Here is a 24,759-nt window from a genome sequence, read left to right as displayed (position 1 = left end):
CCAGACTGTGGATTCTCACCCGCTTGCTTAAAAGGGACTTACACTGCAGGCACACACAAAAGGTTAACAAAGGTTTATTTACAAGGGAAAGGGAAATGAGGAGATGTACAACTCAGGGAGAAAAGAGGGAGATAAATTCTTAAATGTGTCCTATCCGTTCCGCCGACCTGGTATCCCAAATGACCACCGAGACCAAACCTGTCTGGCCTAGAGCATGAGCCAAGTGCCCCAAACCCCCCTCACATGGCTGGTTTTATTTACAAACAGAGAAAATGGCTGCTTAACTCTGCCCTTAGGTCCTCGCAACTTCCCTTTGGTGATCATGGGATTTGTAGTTCCCAGTGTCTTGATGGTGTGGGGGTGGCATCCACAAAGCCTGTAAGAGTTTGCTCAGGACATCCTTTCCCCCTAACAGAAGGACTGTAATCTAACTTATTGAGATGGGAGAGATTTGGAGGTAAATACTGAGGAGGTTTAGGAGTCTAAAGTTTATTTTGTTTATATCAATTTTAGGAAACCTATTTAACATCTGAAGGGAAATGTCAAATAGTTATTTGGATCTACAGCTGTGAATCTTAAAGAGATCAGGAATACATATATTCCCCTCCTTCCAGCATCAACAGTGCATTTCCCTCTCCTTTGCAGGATTATATTTCAGATCCCCACAGATCTTAAGTTCTGATATCTCTGTAGGTTTTGTATCAAATTAAAATTCACCTTTATTGATAATTACATTTAATTATATATGATTCTTTGAGCTGAGTTGTAATTGACATGCAGTGTTTTATAGATGTTTAATTAAAATATGATTTTGTACATTTTAGAGGGCATTCTATTTTTAATGTTTCATGCTATTTTGGATGCTCTTGGAAAACTTGTGAGGACATAGGACCTTTAGCACTTAGCTAGAAATAATGAGCTTGCACCTCTGGATTGCCAGTGATATTTTTTATGCCCTTTGAAAGGCTTGTATAGCTTGATATTGTAACCATGTGATTTTGTAGGTTTCCCTGATGACTGTAAGTTTTAAGAGGGCAAGAAGGCCTGGGAGATTATTATATAACAGGGGCTCAGTGTTTAATTATGGAAGTAGTTGAGGGGGAAAAAGTCAATTCCACGGATACAGTGTGCTTTCTTTCTGCACTTGGGAAACGGTTCTTGCCCCTTGCCCTGCAACATATGTAACTTTGATTTGTTTTTTTCTCTGGCACTGTGAAAAAGGAGGCAGTGTTGTGTAGTGTTGACTGTGGGTGGGAGGTGGAGGCACACCCCTATTAGCTGCAAATCTTGCATCAAAAATTTAATCTCTATTGGTCTCTGATTTTTGTGTGGGCCAAGTTAGTCATTTTAGTAAAATTCTGTCATCCTTAAAATACTGTATTATTAAAATAATGTATGCTTTTAGTTAAAGATCTTACAACTTAGGCTCCAATGAATGTTTCTGGAAATTTCTGCAAAGTAGGGATACAAAATTCCTTTTTTTGCCTTACACCTGGCCCTGAAAAAGCAACACTTGCCCCACACAATAGCCCTTTAGAGAGGAGACTTTATAAGAAAATCATTCAGCGATGAGATAAACATTCTTCTAAAGCCCTTCGAAGTAGAGTGGGAAGGAACTGCAGGTACTTGAAGGTCCCAGGCGAGACATGTGAGGATACCAAAAATTTATTCTGGGCCAGATCTTCTTTTGTGATGAAGAGGAGACAAGATTATGTGGATTGCAGTCCCATTTCTTGGGACTTTCACAGAGAAATTAAGGGTGTCTTGACTGTGGTTGCAAAGTAGTTTGGTGAGAACTTAAGATTTTTGAGTTTACAACAAAAATAACATTTGGAAATGGGTGTTGACCAGAGAAGAGAAGCAGACTCATACTTTTTGTCACTGACACACACTGAGTTTTGGGCCCAGGACCCAGCCTGGGCAGGTGAGGCCAAGCTGCAGATGACCTTTGTTCTGCCTTTGCCATTTTTGTATTAGGGGATGGAAGGAGGAAATATTGACTTGGCCAGACCATGGCTTTAAAGTGCCTCCAATTTCCTCCATATTTGTTATACTGCTCTTTCACTGTCCTTTGTGTGAAGCTGAATGATAATAAGAAAAGTTTAAAAAGCATGCCTACGTAAAAGGGGGTTAAGGTGTTAATATTTCCATGCTCGAATGTGTCTACAATGTTGACTGAGATGTTTTAATTTTGCTGTTACTAAAACAATCACCTTCTTTATCAGATAGTCACTTTGCAAGTTCTCAAAAATGAAGTGTAGATTATTTAAGTGGAAAACAGTGAATGAATCTAATAGAAGAGATGAGCAGCATTATGATAAGCACCTAAGAATACTGGGTGGGAAATTGAGAAAATTTTGATTATTCCATTTGTGGATTAGCAAGGTCATCCATGGTGTGGTCGTTGAGGATTTCTATAGTATCTGTCTTCTGTAAAGTGTAAAAATGTAGATTCTTCTTAACTAATCCATCAATGTTGAATACTGGTCTTTTGTAGCAATGGACTGATTGTTTTAATCATTTCATTTGCTTCCCTGAAAATCTCTTAATGCAGCATTTGCTGGTAAAGTAACAGGGTATAGCAGGAAGGTTTAGGGGTTACTGAGGTGCCCCTCCCCCTGCCTTGTAAGATTTCCCCTGCTCTCAACCATCTGCTTAATTAGTCATAGCCATTCTTCAAGACCCAATTCTAGTACCCCTCTCTTGGAAGTGTACCCTCATCAAAGGAAGTTTTATTTGTCTGAATTTAAGTTTAGTGTCCCATTCATTTGAGATTTGGAATTCACTCTGCTTATTGTGTCAGTTAAATTTTTATTCTGATTCTGGTTATGTAATTTATTTGACATCCAAATGCTTCCGCTTGCTTATTTATAAACTGAGACAATATTTACACTATTGCCTTAGAGTTTTTGTGAGAATCAAGAGCATACATTTACTTCAATATCTATCTACTCTTTATTTCTATGTTGTGAAGCAATAGTAAGCAGTCAATAAGTAGTCTCTGCCCATCTCCCTGATGGGACTTCATGACAGCAGAGATTTTATATCTTTTTGTGTCCCTAGATCTGTAGACCAAATTGGAGGCTCAGCTTATTTGTTACTTTTCTGATTTCCCTTTTCTTTTCCCTAAAGAGAGGGCATCTGCAAGACGAGTGCATCTCATGTAGTGTTCATAAAGATCTACAATTCAGAGTTGTTTTCGCTAACTATTCAGTTCCACCCTGTGGCATGTACTGGGGATTTATTTTTGACAAAGTCATCTTTTAGGAATTCGTTTCAGTTTTACATAGTATTAGCCACTAACTAAACAGGCCAACTTCCCCATCTCCAGCTTTCACTCCCCACCTCCTTGGCCCCGGGCCTGTGGAACCCACCTTGCCATACACGCTCTGGTGACTGTGCAGTCTCCATGCCCTGGGAGAAGCCAGGGCAAGGCAGGCCCAGATGGCCACCTCACAATCTAATAGAAATGGCACCAAGCTTTATAGATTTTTTTTTTTCACAACCTGATTTCTAAATATATTTGCCTTTGATGAACAGATCTAATCTGCTCCTTTCTTATATTGCTGCTCCTTTCTTATATTGCTTTCTCCCTCCTTTTTAATTCCAACCTCTACTTTCTTTTCCAACTTATCTCCACCTTTTCCTTCATATTCAGCCTCTATGTGAAGTTTCTCTAACTTGCCCTTTGAGAACTGTTTACACATGGGTATGAACAGATCGAATAAACAGGAACTTAGGTTAATTTAATAGAAAAAATAAAATATGGAATAACATTGATTTTGGCCAGTATCAATTACAACCATTCTACTATATTTTACAAAAAAACAACTGAACATTTTACACATGTACAGTATTTTTCAGTAAAAGTGGATCTGGATTTAACAATGGATCACTAATTAAAAGACAAAAGAAAACAGAAGATAGGACTTTTGTCTCTAGGTTAGAGCATTTGTTAAGTCTCCAAACTTTGTACTATGCATTACATATCTCATTATGAATATATATATATTTATACATAATATATAACATTAACTTAAACTTTGAAAGCATTATGTTCTAGTTAATAATCTGTAGATAACGAGGCAATAACACCCTAGTAGTTAAACCAGTATTTCCAGGAAGTGCGCCTGCATGGTCGATGGGAAAAGGAACATATTGGTGGACCCCCATGAACTTGGCTGTCACCTTGAAGGGTATTTGTCGAAAAACACAGATCTCATTTTTATCTTTCCTCTTATAGTAACTTTCTGCCTCTAGTATTATGGGCTGTTGCAGTTAAATGGATTCCTTTGCTGGCAATTCTGGTTTCGCCATCTGCTTGGTCTTGCTTAAGCTAGCGCTTTCATTTGTCCATTTAAAAGAATGCCTTTAAATAGGTAAGACTATATTCTGTACCCAGGGTTAACTGTGTTTTTTTTTTTTTCCAGGTCTGAAGGGTCTACTCTATTATGAAGAGAAAAATTGCTCAGCAAAATCAGTTGATACCCTAGATACTTATGAATCCTTACGTGAATTATTCTCACTACAATGCTGTGAAGAGGGTCATTAGACTTACAATAATTCACCTTGGGTTGGATGTTAACTTTAATCTCTTGGAATGTATGTTTTCAAGGTAGGCATTTTAATTAGCTTGCTGCTTGGATGGGACCATAGCATCTACTTCCTAGCTCCTTCCTAGGATAATTTCTGTTGATATAATTCCTCTTCCTTAGCTGTAGAGCCAATGATATCTTGGAAGTGAGGCTCTCATTTCAGAGGCATAATTCCTATAAGATGGCTGGTGATTCGCAGAGCAAATGAGGTCACCAATGGAGCTTTAATGTGAAATTAGAAGAAATGGTATCAATCTATCCTCCCCTAAATAGAGAAAATCAGAATTGGTAAAATGATCTACCAGACTTCCTCATTTCTGTCCACTGATCCAAAACAGGTTTTGTATAATTCAGTCTGCTAGGTTCAGCCTGCATTTAGGGAGTCATAGAAAATCAGTGAAGATATTTCCAAGAAACAGACGATCTCAAGGACATGACATTCAGTGGACAGGTGTATCATAAGTACAGTTATAAAGGGACAGAGGAATGGGAAAATAAAAGAACCAGGAGGGTACAATCATGCCGCCCATATTCAATTTCCAGTTTTATTTTCTTAATAAGCACCATTGAAAAACATTGCCCGGCCAACTTAGGCACAAGCTTAAATATTATTTAAATAAATGCCATTTCTTAAAAAATACAGGACCTTTTAGAAACTTTTGACTCCAGGAAGAAATCTCCTGTATCATATTCAAAATGCTCTCCATCACAGTAAGTGGAATTTCTGATGGTCTTAAAAAATGGTATGGGGGTAATGGCTAGATAGCACCAGGAGATTGTGCAGGGTCTACAAAGCGAACACTCTGGGTTTTGAGGGAGCTGGATCAGTCTCAGCTATTTTGAGTAACTTTACATTCTGTCCATCACCATTTTGACTATGCAGAGCAATCCCGTTTGACCACCCATGTGTAAGAAAAACCAATCTACAATGGAAACGCCAGTAGCAGCAAGTCTATCCGATGAAACCAGTGGAGCAGACTTATCAAGTGAGTATAATGCCAAACCAGCACATTACATGTGGAAAGTATTGATGTTCACCTGTGAAAAACTAAGACAAATGATACTGCACACAACTCTGTGGGGTGTTCTTCATGCCCTTAGGTCCAGTTTTCTGCCATTTCCCCAACAGTGAACTCAAACATGAAAAATGACTGATGCAAGAGCTTTCTGTTTCATTTTGATCTATGTCTACTCCTGTGATGTTTTTGAAAAGTATTTTTAGGTGTCTCAAAGGGGAAACAAGCAAGTAAATGTAAAAGGAAAAAAATGGACCTTCAAAACCAGGGCAGGAAATCAAATCATTACTTTAACGTCAAATTTTGGCATCAAATGCTTTGGTCATACAATACTGTCTCTGTGGTTCTGGCTGTTTAGTACTAAACACCCAGTTATAAAAGGTAGGCTTGTTGTAGGTTTATTTTTTTTTTTCCATTTAAGTTCTGACAAAACAGTTCACCATCTCCCTGCACAAATTTGAGAGGGAAAAAAAAAGAGAGCAAGAAAGAGAGAGGTGGCTTGCTTTTTTTTTTTTTTTTTTTTTGCTTGGTTTTTTTTTTTTCTTTTTAATAATAATATGGAGTAATCTATAAGTCTACAGGAACAAAGAAATCTAGGATGGCAGCTCAGCCTTGGAATGTACATGTTTTGCAGCAAAGTTGTTGAAGAACCTTCCGTTGGCACAGATTGTTCTTTTTCACTAGCATACAGAAGCCTCCTTCGGCCCAGGACTCTTCCGTTGCTTTTCCAGGAAGTCAGCAAGAGAGAGAGGGAGTTGAGGACGAGAGCAGCATGATGTACACACATGGAAGAAGTGTTTGATTGGCCAGAGAGGCAGGTTGGGGGATTGGAAGAGATCATTCAGGAGCAGTCAACAGGAGGAAATTTGGTCCACCCAAAGTGATTTCAGTCAACAGCATTGTTTTTCAGGGAGAGAGATTGCAGTCCAATGGTAAATGTGATTGATATCCATTTATGAAAGGAAAAAAAGATTAGAAAAAGAATTAGAAATCAATAATACAAGCACGGAATTTTTCTTTTTAGAATTACCCAGAACAGAGTATACAGTCATTTATACTATTTCACTGAATCTAAGACATCACCATTTAAAGTACTACGGAGAAAAAGTGATTCTTACTATGCTTATGAAAGTAATATAGAATAGGTTGCTTTGTTTGTGTGGATGAGAACAGTACTTTAGTTATTGAAGCTCTTTTGGACTGTAATTTAACACAACTAGTAACCAGGTACCTAATTCAGTTGACAGTAACTCGTAGACACTATGTCACAGCAACCTGCTGGTCCAAAGCAGTAAACTGCCATGAATTATAAGATGCATCTGATTTTGGAGGTGTTAAGTATGTCTTAGAATCACTGAAATATGACAGGAGAAAATAAATAGCATATCCCTCAGTGCCATTGTCATATGATTGGAAGGCTAGGGAGCCATCCATCATCTTTAAATGACCTCAAAATGGACTCGTTGCAAATTAGGGTTCTTCATGTTTGCCTACAATCCTGGCCCTCCACTTTCACCAAAGTGCCTTTTGCCATAATTTTCCCCCTGGTTTAGGGAAAGCAGTAATGTAGCACAGAGCTTCAGATGGCTGTCACCAAGGGCCATGAGTGATAATTGAAGTCACAGTGGATCTCTGGCAGAAATCACTCAAATCCACCTTGGTTTTCAGGTTACTAACTTACAAAAACATCTGGTCATATTCAGGTATAGGTGAACCATATTTTTAAGTAAGGACAGGGAGCACATTCTGGTAATGTAAAAGCAGTACTTACAAGGTCCCTGGTGTGCTTCCACCCTAATCCTCTCACCCCAGTGCTGTGTGGTGAGAAATGGCTCTGGCTCAGCCCTGTCAGACCAATGCCACATCGGAAAAGCTATGAAGATGCAAAGCCACCTATGATGCTCTGTGGACACGAGGCCATCATGATCTATCCATGTCATCATATGCTCAGTTTTTTGTTTTTTTTTGAGATTTATAAGAGGAGTTGTAGAATAACCACACAAGGTCGCTAACAGTATCCTCATTTTTTTCAGACGAGGGAGGTGAGACGTTCATAACCTGCCCAGGTCTGGAACCCAGGTATGAATGACATTGTCCCACTATAGCACTACTGTCTTTTGTGAACTTTCTAGAGGAGGCACCATCAAAGGAAAGGGAAAAATAAACTCAAGGGAATGATCTGATATTTTTCACTTTTCCTAACAATACAAAGCTGTTTAGAAAAACCATGGTTCAAAACAGTTTCTTTCTATATTCTAGAAATATAGTGTCGCCATATAATTTAGGCACAAATTTTATATCTTAAAGTAGACAGCTCACCCTTTGTTTAGAAGATTGCAACAAGGAGTTGTACTCACCGTCCTTGCAGATGGCTCCCATCTGACACATTCCTAAGTCTAAGAGATATCCACTAGGGCAGCTGGTACAGTTCCTGAACCCGGGACCGTTGCACGTCAAGCAGCTGGCCTCACATCTGCGGTGAAAAGGTACAACTTATCATCCCTTCATACCTTAGGCAGGGGGAAAGTTATGTTTGCAATCAAGCTCTTAATGTCTTAAATAGAAATTCTCCCTTTGAAAAATGATGCAAAAAATACCTTTGTATCATAATTGATGGTTTTGACAGCATTAAGGAAAAGCTAGCAGGTAGCTCTTTGACTTTAATGAGGAGATAATAAGTTTTTGACTCACAAATATTGAAAGTGCTGGTGAGGAAGAAGAATATATATAAAAGGTAGCTGGGTTAAAGCTGCAGGGCAGGGGGCACTGTCGGCAGATGCATATTTGAAGCTTGTCTTGTGTTGTTTATGAAGGCAGTCATATGAGGAACCCCATAAGCAAGAGCCGGGCTTAAGGGGCAGATCCACTTACTTTTTGCAGGATTTGTAACCATTCTCTGAAGAGTGGTCAAAGTAATAGCTGGTACTACAGCTCTGCACGCATCTCCCCTCCTCCATGAAGTAACCCTCTGTGCAGTTAATGCAGCCGTCAGCACCTGCCCCTGGAAAGCCAGACACACACAGAAACAGCCTCAGAAGCAACACATGATGGGCTGTTCTAGCGTAGTTTGTGAAAATGGCCTTAGTAGGCTATAATGTTGGGTCATAATGTGCTGCTGCTTACATTCTTTGCAAAAATATTCCCATTTAAAATTGAACCCCCTTGCCAAAAAAACAAAACAATGACAAAAAAACCTCTTTGGAAGGAGGAAGCGATGTCACTGGGCAATGAAGTTTCTTTTGAGGGTAGGATGTCAATAGCTGACTTTCTCTGAGAATATGGGCAGGATTATCCAAAGAGAAGCATGCTTCTCCAGCATTTACTTCAAAAATATCAAGTGAGTTTGCATGATTAATGGTTGAAAACAGGTAAACAAAAGTCAGAGTAGGACAGGATCAAGGGAAGAGGTACCAGCACAAGTGGCGCAGAAGCGGTGGCAGGGCTGGCAGTCCTGCCCGTTGAAGAACCATCCGTCCTCACAGGTGATGTAGCACCGAGATCCCTGCAGACTGAAGACAGAGACCGGTTGCTGTGATCCAGGCAAAGAGGTAATGAGTCCCCAATTCCATATGTAACAAATACAGTTCTCCCCAACACAGTGGATTTGGCAAAGCTTCAAAGCAGAGAAAACAGCCCTGTACTCTTTCCTCTCCTGATGCCTCTCTTGCTTATCTCTGCTTATAATGATGTCTGTAGCATAAACACATGCTGCAAATTTTGAAGCATTCCTCTTAACTGTTAGACTGGCTGACACATTCCTTCTTTGCTCAATGTTCTACAACCTGGAGGTTTAAAAAAGTGTTTAATGACAAAACAATCACATTACCTAACAATATGCCTCACAGTGCCTTGATATCCAGCCCGACTGCATAAAGAACTAAAAAGCTGTTCTGTAATTATAAATGCAATTGGAACACAAGGTAAAGTGAATTACAACTGAATTAAATGGGTAAAACTAGCCTTGCCAACCCCCTGGCTCACACACACAGGAGTAGTCTTTTGTTTGCAACTGTTTCTGCCTCTGGTTCCCACAACAAAACTATAACATACCTTTACCGCTCTTGATTTATTTTAAACTGCAATGAATAGTTTACCACACTTACCTACCTATACTGCTGCTTCCCCAACATCTCAGTTTTTCTCATGGATAAAATCGAAACACTATACCATATTTTCCTGTGTCTGGCTAGCACTAGTATCTGCTGATTTGAATGAGGGATGCATATTTTTCCTTCCTAATTCTGTCAGCCATGATAGCTTTGATGGTCTATAGATTGATTTTCCAAATTAAAAAGAAATCTGTAGAAATCACAACATTTAATAAACAAATATTTCTTTGTTGAATATTATTACTTGCTGAGTAAGTAAATAGTTTGGCTGGAACTATAGAGAAGGACATGTAATCCTATAGATGTCACCAGATAGATGATATTATAACAGGGTCAAATAGTTCTTAACTCTTTGTAAGTTTTAGATGTTCATCTTTAGAGCCGATATGTGTATATATAACTACATCTTCAACTCTTTCTGTTGCTTCTATATGCATCTTATTTGACTGTGCTTTATATATGGATCACACTACTTTAAAAAGTAAAATTTATTTTTTCCTATGCTGACTAAAGAATTTTGGAAAGAAAAGCAAAGTAAGTGAAAAAGAATCCCAAACAATCCTATGAGCATTTTGTTTCCAGTGTTTTATGCATAGGTATTTCATCATGTTTATTCTTAGCCACCATTTAAAAGTTTACAGATTTCTTAAGACAAAACGGTCAACTCTAGAAGGCCCTAAAACAAAAATACAGAGGGACTCCATGGGCAGTGTAACTGGGAGTATGTGCCATTCTCAGATCTTCTCAATCTTCTCACTGGCCAGAGAGATTTGTCATTTTTAAAGGTCATTAAAAAGAAAATGCCACCTTTTTTTTTTTTTTTTATAGATTTGGAAAAGGACATTGCATCTAATGGCTCCTTTTGTGAGAGGAAATAGTACCACCAAAATTATCAAAGTTTTTAAAAGGCTGCCTAGATTTTTTAATAAAGGGCATTACCTCTTAGGTTGGCATCAAGTCAGCAGGAGACAGAGGCCTCACTGTGAGGAAGGAAGGAATTAAGTGGGGCGTGCCACAGAGTGCAAGTCGCTGGAACCCTGAAGCTTTCTGCTGCATCCCAAAACTCAGGGATGGCCTGGCTAATGATGTGGTATGTGACAGCCTGGCTTCTTCTGTGATAAGCTAGTTACATTATACTGTGCTGTCCCGTGTGCTTCAGCATCCCTGGTTCTTTCATTGTGGCTGGTGAGGCCAAGGAATGACATTTGAAATTTTATTTAACTTGTGTATATATTGGCACATGGTTCAGGTATTGATTGTATAAAATCTATTTCAGATTTTATCAAATTTAAATACTGATCAAGCATTTCTCCAAAAATCATCCACACTGAGATGTGCTTTCTGGGTAAAACATGCACCAGATTTGAAAGACTTGGTACAACATAGATAACTCTTTTTTATATTGATTTCATGTTGAAATGTTATTTTGGATATAATAAGTAAAGCAAAATGTTAAAATAAATTTCACCTGCATATTTAAATTTAACATATGACTTGTTCTATTAAATCGTGCTAGGTAACATTATTAATCTTATTATTCTATCATCTGGCAATTATGTGTCAGATGATAGAATAAGTGCTTTGTAAATGTTATAGTTAAATCTTACCATAAACCCACTTTATAGATGAGACTGAAAAGCAGAGTAGCTAAGTGTCTTGGCCAAGATCACACAGCTAATGAGTGGCTGAGGATCTGAGCTCACATCTGCTCCTTCTCCAACAAGAATTAGGAGGCTGATTAGATAGATAGATTATCAAGACTGAAGTTTTAAGATAAAAGTTTTAAGATAAAAGGTGCTAGCACACTAATGCTGAAATCATTGATGATTAGGACATCATTGTTTAGATGTACTGGTTAATGTGAAAAATTGTCTGCCTGGACCTATCTTTCACTTCTGGGCAAAGGATCAAATGCAGAATTCCAGTTTTATCTAAAACAGGGAGGGCGACTCCTCACTCACATAGGATGGTCTGACCTTCCACATGAATATCAAGAAGCCCCCTAGTTAATTTGAGTTGCATTTTGTTCTCTTACAGAGTCTATCAACAATCTTGTTTTAGCAATGAGTAAGGCATCCATTCAGGAAGACATCTCCTGTAAAATCTATGCGCATACCATTAACATAATGGAGCCATGCCTGGGGTACTTAAGAGAATGATTAGCTATATGGAGAGAAATAAAGGATGAGTTTCTGACCATCAAAGGAATGACTCAGCAAGGTTAAATATAATTTATTGGCATTAACTACACAGGACTCCTTGACAGGCACATTGCTGTCCAAAAAGTAAAGTCAAGTCTCTCCAATGGCCATTTTTACTTGTATCTGAGCCATATTTAAAGATAATTCCTTGGTTTATAAACCTTCCTTAACCAAGAGGGCATCCAATTTTTCACATAGAGTGGTACAGCTAATGCAAATAGCAATCAAATGTTTGAGAGTCAAAGCAAGGATAGACAGTAAGAGGTTTGTTTGCTTACATGTTTTTCCCCCTTCATTTATATTGAGAAGCTCTTTGTGCTATATCACTTGAAATCCTTTTCTCTTACCTTAACCCATCTCTGCATTCTGTACAGTTGTGGAATTCAGTGCATGTCTTGCAGTTTTCACTGCATTTCCGGCAAAGGTTTTTCTCTGTGAGAAAAAAAAGTCACAGGTTATAAATTGATTGGTTGATTGCTAATGTATGCGATGGTTCATAAGAGAATTGAGCAGAAAATTGCAGGAAAAGCCTTGGACTCATGCTTGTTGTCATTTTTCAGCAAACCCAACATAGATAGGAATTATAGACTGGGAAATAAGGTATATCTCCCATGTTGCTGACAAGAAAACCACAGCCCACTTAATTGAATACTTTGACTTCTCCCCTCTTTTTCCCATTCTCTCTCTCAAAAAGAGAGATGTTAAGGTGAAACTGCTAGATGAGCTTTTAGGACTACTCATAAGCTGTACTAGAAGTGGGAATCTACATTTGTCATTGCAAGGTAAGGGTTGGTAATTTATTTTTTACATCCTCTAGAATAGTGTCTGGTACTTTATGACCGCTGTGGAATTGGCTAAACAAATACACTGAGTATTGACTTTCCCGTTTAATACCAAACACAGGTCCGCAATGGGGAGAAAGAAGGGAAATGTATGATTTTTCTGTAGTAAAAAATGGTGATTGGGCCTCCCCTGGTGGCGCAGCCGTTGAGCGCTGGGCTGCGAGGCTGCCCGCAGCCTCTGCAGCGCCAGTTCGTTCCCCGGCCTCTGGCGAGGGTCCCACAAAAAAAAAAGGTGATTTGGTGTATTACATAAGGCCTTTTATGACAGAATTTTTCGGGAGACTTTAGGTACCCATCTCTGAGATGCAAGTAAATTATAACCACATACACCTGTAGGATTGAATGAAGCTGTGTTTATGGGTTTCTCTTCCTCTACATACTCTAATTGTTGGTATCCTTCATGTTTCACGGAGAAACCTGGAGCAAGTCTGAATTCATTAGCATAAGATACAGTTGACCTTTAAACAATGGGTAGAAGTGGTGACTTTTGCACACTAGAAAATCCGCATGCAACTTAAAAGTGGCCCTTGATATCTCTGGGTTTTGCATCTATAGATTCGACCAAGTGACATTTGCAATTGGTTGAATCTGTGAATGTAGAACCCAAAGACAGAAAAAAGTCTGCAGATAAGGAAACCTACACAGTTGAAACCCATGTTGTTCAAGGGTCAACCATACAAAGTCCATCATATTCTTATGGTAGTTGGGCCATGGTCTCCCTGGAGTCAGAGGACCTAGATTTGCATTCTCCTCTTAACATGTCCAGAGAATCTCTGTTCTCTCACTTGCTAAGTAGATTTCAAAGATGCTTATGTCAATTTGTCTTGGAGTTAGTGAAATTAATTGAGAACTATATAAAGTACTGCGAACATGTTGGCAGTAATCAGTAGTCATGATCACTGTTACATGCAAACCCCACTCATCAATGGAGATAACTGTAACAAAAGGCAACTCTATAGTGACCCTCATGCCCTCTGTAATGACTTATTCAAAAGGATGCAAAGTATAATCAGCAAGGAGAAAAGGCACAATAGACAAGGTCCAGAGGAAACCAGGTAGGAGCTCCCAAGTGTCTGAACAGTGTTCCTTAATTATCACTTCCCAGACTCTGGAAAAAGAACTGATTATCTCCATTATATTGATCCTGTCATGCAATTTTCAAAAACTAAATTTCTAAGGCTCAACTTTCTTGATAACATTTTGAATTCTTTCTAGGAATGTTTATTTCTATGTATCTCATTTGTCCCGTCACTCCCATTTGTCCAACATATTCTAGATTTAAGGGGAAATGTAATTCCTATCTATTAGTCTAAAGTGTAATTTGAGAGACTCCATCTGATACATAGAGAAATGCCAACCTCTGAATTAAGAGAATATCCAGAATTCTTGCCTCATTAAAACAACAAAATCTCTTGTTCCTTTACGTTTCAGTTTCTTCTCTTAGGTTGTGTAAAATATGAAATTTTAGTGCCATCACATACCTAGGACTCAGAAACAAAGCAAAAATTTCCTACAGGCCACAGAAGAGCAGTGTGTAATGATGGCTGATTGATTAGTGCCCAGCTTCTGTGAAGTTACATTTTTAATTTACAGACTTCTTCTCGGTAAAGCTGCAAATAATTTCTGTCCACTTGAAAACAATAACTTCCCAAGTTACTGTTGCATTGTCATGTAGAAAATTATTCAATTTGCTACTGACTTTATTTTGCCTTCCCTGGTGTACCATTCATCACCAGGTATGTTCGCTAATGAATGTTTTGAATATGTCTTGACATAGACTTATTGTACACTTGCATGAAAGTTTTTTGAATTTTTGAATTGAAATTTGTATACTTTGATATACAAATCTGGTTCTTATGAGGTTGGATAATGGTTACTTTCTGTAAACTTGAATTTCAGGTTCTCATCACCCTGACTGTAAGAGTGGCTCATGGTGTCTGAACTACGTGTATAAACAATGAGGGTTATGCTGAACCCCTACTATCCTTTCAGTAGTCTGTAATCTTAGTGTTGTATGTGCCAGACCCTAACAACAACCCTGGGGAACCCTAATGGGGTTCCTTTGTGGACTACATTTCATGTATATTGTAACAAACTGTCAATGGGGAAATATATCCTGAGTGATTCCTTGAGAGCAAACACTTGGGAGCTCCTACCAGGTTTCCTCTGGACCTTGTCTATTGTGCCTTTTCTCCCTGCTGATTATACTTTGCATCCTTTTGAATAAGTCATGAGGTGTGCATGAGGGTCACTATAGACTAAATCTTGGGTGTACTCCTAACAAATCACTCACAGCTTGAGGACCCCATGGAAGTTACAATTAATTTACATGAAATTATTTACCGTTTTCTTACAAAACTAAATTATTCTCTTAAAAAAATTGGCTAGATCCTGTTTGTTAATAAGCAAAGTCTAGATTTCACAGGAAAGGAATGTTCCTTTCTAAAACCTAAATATTTGAAATCTACTCACTGGTATCCTGATAGGATCCATCAGGGCAGTGAGTCACACAGCTGTTGGTTTCTTCATTCAGGAAGTATCCATATTTACAGGACAGGCACTGGTCACCGTGGCTTCCAAAGCAGGACTCACAGTTGGGGGCACACTTTCTGCATCGCTTCTTGTCAGCGTGGTAGTGGCCAGGGGGGCAGCTCGAGACACAGATCCTGCGTGTGGAAGGAGAAGGGCGCTATCATCAGTGATTCAGTCCTGAGCATTCTATGGGAGGTGCTGAGTAAGCAGTGTCCTCCTTCGCAAAATCCCTTTTTTTTTTTTTTTTTTAATTTTTCTAGAGGCATGTCTTATTTATTTATCTATTTGTTTGTTTGTTTGGTTGGTTTATACATGCACTGGGTACAGTCAGAGCCGGGAGGGTGAGAGAATTCACCAGAGTCAGAGCAGGGAGCAGAACAGGCAGAAGGCCCAAAGTACACTGCTGAGGGGAGCAGCGGGCGGCAGGAGAGGTCTGCGCGCCATGTGGGACCCTCCTCTGGTGGCCGGGGAGCAGCCGGGGATCGAACTGGCGCCGCAGAGGCCGCGGGCAGCTTCGCAACCCAGCGCTCAACCGCTGCGCCACCTGGGAGGCCCGCAAAATCCTTTTTAAACCATGGTAATACCATATCCCAAAGTCAAATTCTGTAGGTTGAAGCTTTCGCCTGTGTCAGTGATAAAGCAGCAGTTCAGTTACACAATATATGTTCACCTATAAGGCATGTCTTGGTCCTACCTTCTTCCACTTAGATATAGGAACCATGATTTTATATGAAAAGGATAATTAATAAGGGTTACTTCTATTTTTGCACAGTATTTGCCATATGGATCCGTTGTGTGTGATAGTTATACGCTATTGTCTAATATATGCATTTATGTTACTTAGGGTAAATTTTAAAAGAATTTCCTTGTTTGCCCATAATTTAAGGAGAGGATTTTGTGTTCATTCACCAACTATTTACCAAGTGCCAATTAAATGTCAGGTGTTTTACTAAGTCCAGGATATAACAGAGGTGCTTAGATAGCCAAGGGCATTTCTTCTAAGGAATTGAAATTCCAGTATGGATGGTAATAGGAATGGGGACGTCTGTCCAGGTGAAGGCAGTGTGAATTCAAGTCAACTCCCCACTGAGTTTTTTTGCCTGAGAGAGGGAGAAGGTGGCAGGGTTGTGAGAGGCATGACTGGAGAGCGTGGGCTCAGATGAACAGTCATGTTCCACTGCCTTGAGCAGTGGACAGCTAGCTGAATAATCTGAGGTGGAAACCAGAGGTTCAGAGACTCAGGGAGCAAGCCAGGTTCACCTCAGTGCATGGAGTGGAAGAGTGAGGACAAGCAGGGACCAGCACCTTTGCTACACTGAGGCCTTGTGGGTGAGGGAGTGGGAGAAAGCACACCTGTTTGGCCTTTGCACAAGTATTTTCATGAAGAACCAATGCAGCCGTGGTATCAAATATCAATGACCTGGAACAGTCTGGTCCAGAGGGGAAGAACTTGCCCCTCCCAAAGTTTTCAGTTTCACAGTATACATACATATTGTGTCTTGTAATTTAGAAGTGGTTACTTCATTGTGAATTACAGGAGGAGGCAGTGGGTTTGTGCAGTAGCTGCTTTTCTGTGCTGAGGTCCTGGAGGGAGATTATCAGCAGCTGCTGCCCCTTGGGACTGGTGAGTACTCCTGGGAACTGTGTGTGTGAGTGTGGTGGGGGGCAAACTTGGTTTCACTCTTACCTGGTGTTGTTTTTCAGTTTGTAGTAGTAGTGCAAACAGTCATTGCAATGGTCCGGTCCTGGTCCGTCACAGCCAACCTCACTGCACTCAGGGTCACAGGGACCTTTCCAAAGTAAATTACAACAACACTTGGTAAAAAAGGATTTTAAAGCAGGTCGACTTTTCCTTGAACTTCGTAGAAAATAAGATACTTTTTTTCTTAGGCAGTCAGAGTGTCTTTAAGATGGAAGAATAATGTACTATGTGGTTAGAAGCCCAAATATGAACTCTTGACTTTTTTTGGGGAAAACCTCAATTACCTAAGCATCAAGAATGTAAGTCCTAGTCATGGCTTGGTTTTCAAAGCACATATGGTTGCCTTGTGGGGATATAACAAATATTTCAAAATTGAAGTGAGCAATGACACTGTACAACTGAAAAAAAAAAAAAAACCTGATTACAATTAAATATGCATAATGGTAAAAATGTCAGACTAATTAAAGAAAGAGAGAAGTTAAACTGTTGAAAGAAAAAGAGAAAGTTATTACTCAAAGCCTAGACCAGATTGTCTATCTTGTTCAAGGTCACTGAAGCCACTGAATACCTCTGTGATACTGTAGCTGGAAAGAAACCTCATTATGGTATCTGGCACGAGCTTATCAGCATCTAGTCTTGGATTACAAACCAGGTACTTCAGGCAGAGATAATAGAAGTAAAATTGCATCCTACCCATAGGGCAGCTCAACAAAAGAAAACTAACTACACATAAATTTAAAGAATGCAAGCAAACTTAAAGAATTCCAGATCTGGGTTGATGGTTCTTAATCTCTCTTGCTACATATTCTTTAGTATAGAGCTAGAGAGAATGCACAAGCAGGAAAACAAAATTCCAGAAAGATGGAGCTATTTTGTGATTGATGAAAAGTTTTCTAATGACATTGGGTTAGTTAGGAAGCTCCGTTTTTCCTTCTCCATATTTTGGGATGCTTGGTCTCATCATCTTCAAGTTCTTTCCCATTGGAAATTAATATGATTTTAAAAATAGCGATAAAATACACAAAATGTACAAACAGTAACTCTAGGGTGCCAGAAAAGTTTTGAACCATCCTGATTCTAACCACAAGGAGCTGAGTCTTGGCCTCTCTAAAGTCATTATAGGAGTGTGTTCTACAATTACCTAGTCACATAAAATAGAATGGGGAAAGGAGGAGCAGGGAGAAACTGAATCAGATATCCTCATTTTACAGGTGAGAAAACAGACCTTCCAAGAATTACAAAGGCTTGCCAAGAATCCAATGACTAGCAGAGTGGGATCCAACATAGGTCCTACAACTTAGTCCAGGTCTCATACTTCTTCAGGTAGTAAATCATATGCTAGAGATGATCCTTCAATCTGAATGGAAATGAGTCATTTTGAAAAGCTGCAGACTTGAACTATATTCCTGATTTCCCCATGAGTCATTTTTTTTTTTTAAAGATTTATTTTTATACAAAGCTGGGGAACAGGTATATGACCGAAATACACTGCTGAGGGGAGCAGCGGGCATGACAGCAGAGGTCGGCTGTGCCATGTGGGAATCTCCCTGGCTGGCAGGGATCGAATTCACACTGCAGAGGCTGCGGACAGCTTCACAGGGCTGCGCTCAACCCACTCTGCCACCGGGGAGGCTCTCCCCAAGAGTCATTGGATAGCACTATTTATCTGTCTCTCCAGAGACTTAAAATTGATCTCAAATTTAAATGCCACCATCAGTACAACCTGGGAGAGTTGAACTATCTACAATGGTGCACAAGGAGACGGTGTCTTGGCTGTGTCAGGGTTGACATTTAGTCAGTTACATGTCCCTGCAATTCTATGAAACCATACAGGGATCTGGTTATGATAATGCCATCTGTGACTCTAGACATACTGATTTCTTAATGAAGGTGAAAATCACCACTCCAAAGAAAAGGAGTCATGGGTGGCCCTAAATTTTCAACAGATGATTTCTACAATTAAATGTAAAAATCATTTATTCTTGATATGTGCCAAAGGGCTCTATGTGGCAAGTTTGTGTGCTGTGCTTCTCTTTTAAATTTTAAACTGTCCCAGAGGCACTTCAGCATTTTAGGTTGCAAGATAATAATGAAATAATTCTTTTTTCTCTCATAAGTGCCAATGTGGACATTTTGGAGATGTAATATACAAAAACCACAAAGATGTGTAACTTGAGAATTTGGACATTATCAACATACAAATTGGATACATACCATAAGGTACATACTAATAATTTCTAATTATGCTCCATGTTCATTTAATAATAAGGATTTTGGACATACTTTCTCCTGTCGGAGAAGATGAATTGGTGTGCTCCTTATAACATTATTAATGTTACAAGCTCAAAATAAGACAGACACAATCTTAACTCTGGTTAGTTCAATTGGTCTGAATTATCTAAGCTTATTGATTCTGGAATACTACTTGTTTAGAATAAAAGGAACCATATGCATATTTAAGATATTCTGTGAAGGTGATTAATGGAGCACTTTTTTCTTTAGAATCTAGCGAAAGAATCTCAGAGCTTCAGGGGAAAAAAATCTCATCTAAAGGTACATTAAACTGCTATTTTATAAACAGTTCTCTATTAAGGGAACCTTTGTCATCAAATGTTACATCATGTGGCAGCCAATGCAACAAGACAGGAATGAGAAATAAATTAGGAAGGAGGAAAAAAAAAAGGTGCAGATGATATAGCTATGGACTGCCTCAGAAAAATTACCTCAAGCTTATATTTTAGAGAAGTGCTCAGATATAAATGTGCATAGCCAATGAAGTTCTTACATGCTAGTACACAGAAAATATAGGCTATTTCCACAAAAACAACAAGACCCAAAAATACTAGGAACAGCACATAAAATTTAAATATGTCAGTAAAATGGGATATGGTCTATGTATTGATTGGGATGACTGCATATGGTAAAAAGTTTTTCCCATCAGAACATGTAAATTCGAATTAGTTTTTAAATGGGGACTAGAAAATAACAATGAAAACAGGAGATGGTCAACAGATAGTAAAATATAAACAGTAGAGGTGCTACTGATTATTTGAGCAATAAATCAGAAAAGGTAAGACCGGAAGATACCCTAATATTCCTTAGAAGTATAAGGAAACATCCTTAACTAATAAACGGGTGATAGTTCAATGATGTTCATTTACTTGGAAAATAATTAAAGACAGAACTACTTTTCACACTACAGGTCATAAACCAAAATTAATGGCCAAATATAAAAACCAGCGGTTGCAAAATTCAGCTTTTAAAGGAAGAAATGGAAGAAATGTCTGTAAAAAAACACAAATGCTATTGTCTGAAACAAAACTCTCCAGGTTTTTTTTTTGTCTTGGTCAGAAGAACACACGAAAACCTCCATATTTCAGAAGTGGTAAGTAAGAAAATATTTTCAGTAAATATAAGACAATAAAATGCAGAGTTCTTATAAATAGATAAGAAAATTGCTGCCACTTTGAATATAAAAATGGGTATAAGACTGTAGCATTTAATTCAGAGAAGAACTAGAGAAGAAAATGTTTAGATTTACTCCCATCAAAGCTATAATAATTTAAAAGGGTTCTTTTTTCCTTGCAATGTTGGCAGGAATGAGTACAATAAACACCCACACAGCTGGTCAGTGTGTAGATTGGTACACAGTGTCTGGAAAATAGTGACAAAATGTATCCAAGCCTTAAAACTGATTATTCCCTTTGATGTAGCAATTAGAAGAGAACTTTGTTCTAAAGAAATAAAGAGATACAGACAAAGACTGATAAATAAGATTTAGATTAGCATCACTAAGATGTAAAACTACACACCCTAGATCTTGGACTAAATGTATCACAGTACAATCATAGTATGGACTATCACGTTTTTTAAATGTGTGTTCTAATGATATCTGCTAACAGGGAAATATGCTCATCATATGTCTAATGGAAAATAAAGAATATGTAAACTACACTGTGTGGTTTTAATTTTGTCCAAAAAACATGGGTATCTGAATACAGGGGTATATGTATATACACATGAGTAGTTGGGAGGAGAGCGCAGAGGCTTATCTGTGCATGGTGGGACGGTGCCTTGGCTTGCTGCTAGCCCCCGCCCCACTGGCAGTCAGCTCACCTGCGTACTCTTCTGTGCCGTAGTCATCAGTGGGGTCTTCAACGCGGCTGTAGCGGAAACGTTCCACTTTAGGAAACTCGTTGGTTGGTGAGTATGGCTGCACGGAGGTGCCGTAAAGGACCAGAGACCATTCTTTCAATTTACCTTGGGAAACAAACCACAGCATCATCAGGCATTTTACTCTTTAGCTCTATAGTTTAATTCTTTCTCAGGCAAACGGAAGCAACAGTGGAAGAATTATGGAAAGCAGTCATATGAAGCGTGGTTGCAGATAGAGGGCTAGAAATGCATGTTGCACCATTTGCAGAATTAACCATGTAATAATCATACATTCAGTATTTGGGCATCACTACAGGGTAGGCCTCTGTTGAGGATTTACAGGAAGTCTGAGAAACAGATTACTGGATCAAAGGATGAATTGCAAATAAAGAGTATTGAAGAGAATCCTATAATATTATAGAGGACTTTAAGTTAAAAACATTTGTTGACATTTTCTGACTTGTTTCTCAATAAATAGATCAAAAGTAATACTTTATTGCACCCGATTCCTAAATTAGTCATCTTAAAAGTGCATCCTATATTAATTACCCTATAGTCCTGTGCTGTCCAGTGACAGCAGACATTTGCCAAAGATTGAGTTCCTCAGCCACACAAACCATGTTTCAATGCAAAGTGCACAATAGCATCTGCAGCATGTGTCCAGGGGCCACTGTGGGACAGCACAAAGATAGGCCACTTCTGCCACTGCAGAACGTCTAACTGTACATTGCTGCCATGGTGCATTTTCCAGGCAAGGAGCCTTTGAGACATGAGGCAAGTGTTTTGCCTCTTTTGGATGGCTTGCTCACAGGGGACATTTTGCTTTATTTTAGTTCCTATGTATCCACTTATTTCTTAGCTTTATAAAAACTGAAGTCTTTAATGTATAAGTAGAAAACAAACTACCTCCAGGCCATTAAGTTTAATAAGATTCACATCAAAAAGAAATCACCCATAAGCACAAGGAATTAAGACAAAACTATTAAAAACGTGGGTATAAGCTAGTAGGAAGGCAGGAACCCCTTTGACCTCTTCTTCCTATGGTTTAATGCATGTTACCCAGGTGTGGTCAGGGCTAGGCCTCTGCCATGGTCCAGAGCAGTGAATTTCAGCATGTGAGCTAATTCCTCTATTAGCATCTATAAACTCCATAAAAAAGGCTTATCATTTGTAAGAGCTTACTGTCAAGTTTCATCCTATTCAATGTTTACCTATTCAATGTTTACAACAACTAGTAGTTGTTGTAAACATTGAATAGGATGAAACTTGACAGTACGCGTACTTCAATTCTCATGATGAAAATGAGTGACAGGGGTTGTTAACTTTCCTGTGGGCAGTAAGGTAACTTTCCCAGTGGGCAGACTGATAGTGAAAACAATTCTGGTTCAAGATGAAGACAAAGATCCTGAACTCACCACCTACCATGGACACGATGAATCTATACCTACATTTGGAATAATGTCCTCTAGCAAGAATTCCAAACTGGTTTGAGTGATTTCCTACACACTGGGTGAATGAGAAAAAATATAAATGGAAAATGGATAGGAAAGGGTGAGACACAATCTTACCATAAAGCCAACACCAGACATGGGGATTCACAAGCAGGAGAGACCTCAACAACCTGAGGTTCTCCCTGAGGAGCGAAGGGTTTGAATACCAAATTTGGCACCCCTTTTGGATCTGCACCTGACAGACGAGCCTCCAAAACACCTATCTTAGAAAGCTTAAGGGTTACAAATCCATGAGATCCACAAAGCTAAAGAAAACTGAATGGTTCTTAGCTGTATGCTGACCACTGAGGTGAAGGCCCCCACCCCAAAGGCCCATGGCAGAGGTAGCCCATTCTTTCTGTGCAAGAGGCTTACTCATTTATGTTAAAGTATTGGTCTAAGGGCAGAGATCTATTTTAACACAACTCTAGCGGTCTACTGAAATATTCTGCAAAGATGGAGTTGAGCAGATGCCAGTTTTGTATTTTCTCTCTCTACCTTGCTCCAGCTCACCAGAATCTCCCAGAAAGGAGCATTTTATCTCCTCTGGTACCCCAATTTTTGTGGTTGCTGCACAGAGGTGGTCAGGCCCCAAAGAACTGTGACAAATGTGGAAAGAGTTCAGAACTGGCTACCACCCTCAGGGAACAGGAAGAAGCAACAAATGGAGGCATCTAGTCTTTCTGTGAAACAGGCTTATTAGCTCATCTTCACAGCTGTGGCCTCAGGGGCAGGCTTCTAATTAAACACATAAGGGCCTGCTCTACCCCTCTCCAGAAACCTCAGAGGGCAGATGGGTGCTTACTTAAAGCCTCCCTTTGCCTTGTTTCAGAATAAATTAAAAAAAAAAAATAAAAAAGTAATGACCACCAAAAAACCAAAAACACAAAACTGAAAACCACCAGTGTCTCCTTGAGGGGAGCTTAGACAGCTGCCTAATTCCTGGTTTTTGTGACTGTTACCCAGGGACACCCAGTGATAGCCTGGCTCTGGTGGCCAGCAGGACTGAGTTTCTGGATTCCATGGGACTCTAACAAATGGAGACAGTTTTTGAAAAGCTCACAACTGCAGGGCACAGTGCAGATAGCTGAATAAAGCAGCCTGCAGTTTTTCTGTGAAAGAGACATATTTGTCCTGGAGTTGAAGCATGAGAGACAGGTTTCTGCTTTGGCACATATTTAGACATAGACCTGGTGGAGACAAACTTTAGACTTCCCCTCTACCTCACACCGGGTTGCTGGCACCTTCTAAAAAGAAACTTGTAAACTTGCATAAGTGCCCTGATTTTTGTTACCCACATTGCCCAGCTCTGTGGACCAGTTAGGCTTATACTTGTGGTCCCACAGGGCTGCATGTATTTGCATACTGTAAAGGTTGCTAAAGTTCTGGCTTTCAATAAGCTTGAACCTAGATGCTTCCTGAGATCTTTCCTTTGGGATCCTAAGAGATCTTAGGCCATCATCAACTACTGCAATACACTGAGGATAAAATAGGCTGTTTAGACAATCATGAAGTTTTGAGAAACAACCAGAAGCAACAGCAGGGTTAAACAAAAAGGTTCATCTCCAATATAAGACTATTCAAAACTGGAAGAGTTGGCTGTTCATTGAAGCATTGCTCATAACAGCCAAGATATGGAAACCTCCTAAGTATTCATTGATGGATGTACAGAATGTGGTATGTCTATAATGGAACACTACTGTTATGAAAAGGAATGAAATCTTGCCATTTTTGACAACATGACCTTATGGGTATTATACTAAGTAAAATTAGACAGGGAGAAGCAAATACCATATATTTTCACTTATATGTGTAATCTGAAAACTGAAAGCTGAAAATCAGAGAGACAGGAAACAGGCTGTATGTGCCAAGAGAAGGTAAGACTTGGGGATGCGGGCCTCCCCGGCAGCGCAGCGGTTGAGCGCTGGGTTGCGAAGCTGCCCACGGCCTCTGTGGCGCCGGTTCGATCCCCGGCTGCTCCCCTGCCACCAGAGGAGGGTCCCACATGGCGTGCAGACCTCTCCTGCCGCCCGCTGCTCCCCTCAGCAGTGTACTTCGGTCCTTCTGCCTGCTCTGCTCCCCGCTCTGGCTCTGGTGAATTCTCTCACCCTCCCGCA

General features: G+C 39.5%; 1 protein-coding gene across 3 annotated transcripts in view; it reads right to left on the bottom strand.

The window, feature by feature from the left end:
* PCSK5 (proprotein convertase subtilisin/kexin type 5) overlaps positions 1 to 24,759 on the bottom strand; it is a 417,590-nt gene that overhangs the window by 124,102 nt on the left and 268,729 nt on the right. For 2 of the 3 annotated variants that reach the window (XM_037495353.2, XM_037495354.2), the window contains exons 14-20: positions 21,114 to 21,257; positions 16,983 to 17,085; positions 15,236 to 15,429; positions 12,269 to 12,353; positions 9,023 to 9,120; positions 8,483 to 8,612; positions 7,969 to 8,084 (exon numbers count right to left, since the gene is read on the bottom strand). In XM_037495353.2, coding sequence (XP_037351250.1) covers positions 7,969 to 8,084; positions 8,483 to 8,612; positions 9,023 to 9,120; positions 12,269 to 12,353; positions 15,236 to 15,429; positions 16,983 to 17,085; positions 21,114 to 21,257 — 870 coding nt within the window. Of the gene's footprint in view, positions 1 to 3,054; positions 6,334 to 7,968; positions 8,085 to 8,482; positions 8,613 to 9,022; positions 9,121 to 12,268; positions 12,354 to 15,235; positions 15,430 to 16,982; positions 17,086 to 21,113; positions 21,258 to 24,759 lie in introns of those variants that run through there. The other variant, XM_037495352.2, reaches the window with a different exon arrangement.

This window comes from Talpa occidentalis, unplaced genomic scaffold, assembly GCF_014898055.3.
Source record: "Talpa occidentalis isolate TD23 unplaced genomic scaffold, MPIMG_talOcc4v2.1 talOcc4.7, whole genome shotgun sequence".
NCBI lineage: Eukaryota > Metazoa > Chordata > Mammalia > Eulipotyphla > Talpidae > Talpa > Talpa occidentalis.
This window is presented reverse-complemented; position numbering and strand designations above follow the sequence as displayed.